The sequence below is a fragment of the Malania oleifera genome, chromosome 1 (assembly GCF_029873635.1).
Source record: "Malania oleifera isolate guangnan ecotype guangnan chromosome 1, ASM2987363v1, whole genome shotgun sequence".
NCBI lineage: Eukaryota > Viridiplantae > Streptophyta > Magnoliopsida > Santalales > Ximeniaceae > Malania > Malania oleifera.
In genome coordinates this window covers 133,031,677-133,038,618 of record NC_080417.1, presented here as the reverse complement: position 1 = coordinate 133,038,618, position 6,942 = coordinate 133,031,677, and the positions used below count along the sequence as shown (strand labels likewise).

General features: G+C 36.4%; 1 protein-coding gene across 1 annotated transcript; it reads left to right on the top strand.

Annotated features, from left to right (window-relative positions):
* Positions 1-3,722: 3,722 nt before the first annotated feature.
* LOC131165975 (ethylene-responsive transcription factor 4) lies at positions 3,723-4,805 on the top strand. The gene has a single exon (XM_058124174.1). The coding sequence runs from the start codon at positions 3,800-3,802 to the stop codon at positions 4,487-4,489; it is 690 nt and encodes a 229-aa protein (XP_057980157.1). The 5' UTR covers positions 3,723-3,799; the 3' UTR covers positions 4,490-4,805.
* The last annotated feature ends 2,137 nt before the right edge of the window (positions 4,806-6,942 follow it).

The window sequence follows — 6,942 nt, the reverse complement described above, 5'->3', positions numbered from 1 at the left end:
TTATTTTTATTAAATAGATTATATTTTTTTGGTAATATTTGATATAGAGAGAAAATATAATAAAAAATAGATTACTTTCTTGAATTCCATTTTTCCCTAAAATAAAATATTTAATCTAAATGAAGCCAAAAACTAAACCACAATATCTTATTGCAATTTTTGAATTATTACTATATATATATATATATATATATATATATATATATATATTCTTTTTTATTTTGGGTTGTGTGGCCTTGTACAAATAAAATAACCCTTAATAATTATCATGATAGCTAGTCACACGAGAAAGATGATCTACTATAATATTTTTGTATTTTTGAATTGCTCCTTCATTTATAATCATCTAACTACATCATTTTTCTCATGTTTGGCGAGCTATCATGATAATTATTAAGGATTATTTATTCGTTAAAAAAATTATTTTATTTTTTCAAAATTGTAATATTTATATAAAAATGTTGGAAATAATTTATACTATATTTTGGTTTCTATACTTGAGTTGTAAGAATAAAAACAAGATAGCAATTTTATAATTGTCCAAAATATCTAAAATAAAAAATGAAAATTGGTTTTTTCAACGAGATAGCAATTTTATAACTATTCAAAAATAAAAAAATAAAAAAATAGTTTTTTTCTTGAAAAACCCTTAAGTACTATCATCTTCCTAATTTTTTAAATATAATTAATATGATTGCTACCAACAATATGCTCATGATCATCAATAACATTTTGTACGATTATCGTGTACATAATTGTTATTATATACATGGTAACGTTACTTTGCCTCAACTCTTACCATAGCAAATTAAAGAGCTCTTAAGTCACCTTCGATTTTTGCCCTTCTTCAATATTTTTTTCATTGTTAAAAAAAATTTTTAGTGATATTTTCTATTTATTGTTATAGTTGCGAGACAAAAGAAAAGAAATAATATTGATTTCGAGCATAGAAACTATATTTGGTTTGGGTAACTAAAGAAAGAAGAGTAATTTCTCTCCTATAGTGTTTACATTAACCCTAGAGGCTAAGGTTTTTAATTGCAACTTGTTTTGATGATAACAACCCACTAGTGGTTCTTAGGTCAATTAATATTTTTTCTCAAGTTTAGTTCAAATTAATAGGAAAATACCAGGGCAAGCATAAGGGTCAGATGTATATCAATGAACAAAGGTTATAACCAAAACACATACATGGAACACTCGAGGCACAACCAATATACATGAAGTCTTTTGTCTATTTACATATTTGTTGGGTTGTGTGAAAGGTAGGAATTATGTTGTAACTTTTGTGCGTGCGTTGTGTATAAGAATACCCTGCAAGAGTTGAGCAAATGCATATGCATGTGGTTCACATAATATAGCACATCTAAACTAAGTGTACACTTGCATACCGAATCATTTTTAGTGTTTGAGATGTCAAACGAGCTATCAAACTTGATTTTCTAAACAAGACATCCTCAAACTCATTTTGGACAAGTCTTAAGCATCATTAGATTGTATATATATTTCATTAGCACTTGTCTTTGCTTTAGTTTGATCATTTAGAGGCTCATTAGTGTAAAAAACCAGGTGATTGGTCAACCACTACAGGGGAATGGTCGTCCAGAATTCCAGTAGCCTCCTTTGTGAAAAAACCAAGTGATTGGTTGACCACTATAGGGGAATGGTCGATTAGCAATTCTAGTAGCTAATTTTTTTCTTTTTTTTTCCTTTTTTGTAGACTAGGTGACTGATCGACTACTACAGGTGAATGGTCGACCAGCATGATGAATGGTCGACCAGTGAAGGTGTATGGTGGACTAGTGGCCTCGAGTAGAAAGCTTTAAATGTGCAATAACGACTAGTTTTTCACCTTATATGTTCTCCATTAATGCCCAATGGCTAACCAGTGACATTCTCGTCTTCTTAACAATAAATATACCTCATTAGCATTCATTAGAGAATAAATTAAGTATTGGTGGTTGAGTATATTCATTGTGCATTCAATTTGGGTAAAAAATTTGCTCTCAAGCTCTCTTACTCCTTATTCTTGTTTACATATCATTTGCAACAATGAGTAGTGTGAAGTTTATACTTGTAATATCAGCTCAAGAAGGAGCATTTCGTTTTGTACCTACTTGCTATTGATTCATTGTTCTTGAAGGTTATTTGAGAGCCATTGTGAATGAGGTTCTTGGGGAACTTGTTGTAGCTCTTGGAGAGCAGCTGGGATAGGGTCTCATCTTATAAAGGCTTCTCTGACTTGAAAGGAGATTGTTTAATGGATTTTGAAATCTTTGACTTGGAACTAAGGCGTGGACGAAGGCCTGGAGCCCAACCACATTAAATCATTGTGTTGAACTTCTCTCTCTCTCTCTCTCTCTCATCTATTTATTTGTTTGTGTTTATTTGCTTTGGAATAATTGTGATATATTTCCCTTGCTTCTTGCCTAGTCATATTATTTTGTAGAAAAATTTATATATCTATGAAAGATGTCATTCACCCCCCTCTAGACACACACTTGGGCCAACAGTTTGGATTAAAATTGAAAAAGAATAGATATTATTTTCATAAAAATGACCTGTATTTTTTTTTTTTTTAGTTTCGTACTTGATGGGATATTTTTTATATTTTCAAAATTTTATTATTAAAGTAGTCCTTTTCTCTTCAAATTCGTAAATGGGTTTTAATGTCCCTTTATTTCGAGTAGAAAATTTGCAATAGTGGGTTTTGACTCATTGCCAATTTTATATATATATATATATATAACATGAGAGCTAGCAAAACAAAAGAAAAATTAAAACAATTTTAACATAATTTCAATGATATTGGGCATGAAAATCTTCCTCCTCATAATTCAATTCTTCAATTTGTTTCAAGTTCTTTTTTTATCTTTTTAATTCACAGAGAGCGGTGATAATTATATTTCAATGGAGACATGTGATCGAAAATGTGCTTGTTATTTTGTGATGACCCGTAAGAGCTAACATATACTTAATCATAACATGTTTGCCATTAATTTTCAAAATAACATCTACTAAATCTAATTACTTGTAATTTAAGCCAATAATTACGCCGTTTGCCTTTATTATTATTTCTTCATGTGCCTTAATTGCATGCATAAAAAAAGGCCTCTCCACCATTTATTTATATTGAAAGCAAGCGGGTTGTGGAATACGCATACAAAATTTATACTCGCTAAAATAATTATACTTATGTTATATTTAAATAATTAATATACAATAAAATATTAAATTCAATAACTTGCATTATTATAAAAGAAAATAAAGATAGTTTTTAAATAATTTTTTTTTCAAAAAAAGTTTTAACTTGGGTAATTTAATAAATTGATACATGTAATTTTTCACATTTTTATCACGCCTTCAAAGTAATGCGGTAACCAAAATTGTTAAAAAAACTGCATGAAAATTAAACCCCACCATCAAATTTTAAATAATTCACCATTCTTAGGCAACAAAAAAAAAAGAAAAAAAGAAAAAAGAAAAAAGAAAGACGTCAACTCTTCTTGTGCAAGAACAATTTCCTAATTAAATAATATAATTTCTTACTAAAACAATGGAAGAGAATTACCGGAGGATTCAATCTCGTAACATTGGATTTGGGCAATAAATGGAATACACGGGGGAGGGACGAGGAATGCACGCTCCGGGGAGGAGCGTGTCACGAGAGCTTCCATTCCAAGTCCTCGTGTCCCCTCTATAAATAAAAGCCACCCAAACCATCTCCTCTCAACCCTTGTTCGGTCTCCAACCTGCTTCCCACTTTTTCCTCTTTAATTACTCCCGGAACACCACACTCATGGCGCCTAGAGAGAGAGCCGCCGTTGCAGCCGACGGCGGTGGAGGCAAGGAGGCCGTTTCAGGCAGGGAGATGCGTTACAGAGGCGTCAGGAAGAGGCCCTGGGGCCGCTACGCCGCCGAGATCCGGGATCCCGGCAAGAAGAGCCGCGTCTGGCTTGGAACCTTCGACACAGCGGAAGAGGCTGCGCGTGCCTACGACGCAGCGGCACGCGATTTCCGCGGCCCCAAGGCCAAGACCAACTTCCCCTCCCCGGACGCAACCGACCCCAAACCGGCGGCCGCTGCCGCCGCTGCCGTCGTCAGATCGACGCGCAGCCCCAGTCAGAGCAGCACCGTCGAGTCATCGAGCCGCGGAAGCTTCCCCCACGCACCGGCTGGAGGGCCGGCGCCGGCCGCCCTCGAGCTCAGCCTGGCGCATCTTGCCGCCGGCCATTTTCACGGCCCCCGGTGCCCACCTTTCGCCCTGTTCCCGGCCACGCAAACACTTCACCCCCGCCATCCCTTTCTCTTCTTCGACGCGTTTTCTGGGGAAAAATCGAGCGCCCTTTCCCGTGAAATGTTCGTCCTAGACCGTACTGTTGCCGGCGGGGTGCAGAGCGACTCCGATTCGTCCTCTGTCGTGGATTATACGCCGAGAGGGCCCCTCGATTTGGATCTGAACCATCCACCCCCACCGGAAGTCGCTTGATCTGGCGGAATTTTCAGCACAACCGTTTTTCCCAAGTGAATTTCAGTTTTCTTTTTTTTGCAGAGAGATTAAGGAGATTAAGGAAGCAGCGACGCTTTATAAGTTATATAGCTACTCCGTGTATATACATAACCCCGCCTAGATCCATCTCCTATTTTTGCAACTGAGGAACCCAGTTTCTCAATGTTGTTCCCCTGATTAACACTAATGTACGTTTTTGTGATATTTTCACAATGTTTTGAGCTTCTGTTTGGTTCGCCAGAAAATAGAAGGAAAATGGAAAAAAAAAAATATAAATTATGAATCTTTGATCATACATATTTTGTTATCTTTGCAAGTTAGGTTGGGCTAGCTTAATTTACGCCAGTGATTAAAATTAAAAAATGAGAGTCCGATATAGTTTCTCCTTATTTTTCCAGATTTTCTCGGTAGGCAAACAGGGGCTTTTAATTTTAAATTTCCTGTTCTATATTAAAGGATTAAAACCTGAGTCATGCGTGAGAATCTAATATTCCACGTTGGCTGGGATCGAACAGACACGTCGCCGGCATTTGATGCTGGTCGATAAGAGGCTTGTCTTGCGGGGTGAAGTTACCTTGGGTGCGCCGGGAAAACGGGGCGTACGTTAGAGAATCCCCGTTCTTACGGTATCGTGGGGGCCCACGCTCAGTACGGAAACCGCACCGGTTCCTCAGATTTAAACCCAGCTTTGTCCGGAAGGCTGTAAAGTGCGGGCGCGCTCATGATGAGAAGCATGGGCTCCCTCTGTCTCCGCTGTCGGATCAGAGGCTCCCCCCGCTTGGCGCCGTCGATTTGTCAATTTCTGACTGAAATCTGAAGGGCCCGCCGAATGAACGGCTGCTGATGAGTACACGTAATTTATCCCAGTGGACTGAATTTCGTGGCCTGATTTTGACATTTTTAGAAATTTATCTTTATTTGTAAAATGTGGTGACTTTTTTAAGTAAAAAAAAGAAAAAGGAAAAAGAAAAAGAAAGTAACTTTTAAAGCATTGAAGGTTATAAAAATGGTTTGATTTTATTGGGGTAATAGTGCGTCAAGTCGAAGAAGGGCGTTATTCAACAACTTGAACTTGATATGCTTTTCACTTTATTCATTTGCTTCCACTCAAAATTTGCAACAGAAAAAACTGATGCAGACTATATATTTCAAGTCTTAGGTCTGATAATAAGATAACAGGCATTGTGATTTTTTTTTTTCATTTAATTTTAGTTTACATTTCTCCTTTAATTTGTTTTTTTTTTCTTAATTTATTTTTCAATCGGGGAGGAGTTGTTAGACACTGTCAATTGCAGTACGTCCAACTCAATGTCATGGATGCGTCGGAACTAACCCCACTCAATTTGGATTTCGTATGCCCGACTTGAAAACCTAAGTACTTAAATCAATTAAGTTTGTTAAGTTTGTATTCTAATTTTACTTCTAATTAGCGTCTAATTTTTAGCTGGGCACCATCAGTTTCGGCAAATCTAACTCAATGTCACGGACATGGATAACCCGCTCATTACTATCCTCTTGAATAATTCGCCCAACCTTCATACTACGCATAATAACCATTTGAATCAATAGTAAAGCGTGCTAAAGCTAATCGATGATGGTGAGTTATGCCTAACCTACAGGTTCGCATGGTTTATCCATGTACTCATCGAGGGAGGGTTCATCAGGGCAGGCTTTGAGATCAACTATTAGAAACTTACTTTCGCAACACTTTTATTTGCAAGAGTAAACACTTGACAATCTCATAAAAGTGGTCTTGTTTAACCTCCCCTCCGAGAATGGCATGGACAACCCATACAAAGCTATAGGCATGACATAACTTATCATCGACCAGCTTTTGCAGGCTTGATTGTTTGTTTAGATGATTATTGTGCTTATTAGGTTGGTTAGGCAAAAATATTCAATAGGATATTAGTGAAAGGAGTCAGTTCCGACACATCCGTGACAGTGAGGTGGACTTGTCGGAACTGACGGTCTCCATCCCTATTTATATGTACATAACCATAGTTATGTTCACATGCACCTAACCCTGGATCTTACTTCAGTATCTTAACTATACTCTCAAAGCCTGAATCTATATAAGACAGACCTTGATTACTGGTTTCCTTGTCCTTAGGATTAACTTAAGACAAATTAAGGTATTCACAATCCACTCAAAAGCTTAGCTCAATAAATAAGTCAAAACTCATGAAATGCACCAATTATACAAACTCTCGAGCTAGATTGTATGGATTTCATTGTGCTCGCAAACTACCCATTTATTTTTCATTATGAAATTAAACAATCCATAGGCATAAATTATCTTAAAAAATCATCACAGTTATGTTCACATGCACGTAACCACAGTTATATTCATATATATACACACACTTACATGTATATTGTGAGGAATGGTGTAATCCTAAGAGGAGAGTGAATTGGAATTTTAAAAATGT

Bases quoted from the DNA above. Each gene is read 5' to 3' on its own strand.
- LOC131165975 (XM_058124174.1), top strand. From the start codon at position 3,800: ATGGCGCCTAGAGAGAGAGCCGCCGTTGCAGCCGACGGCGGTGGAGGC.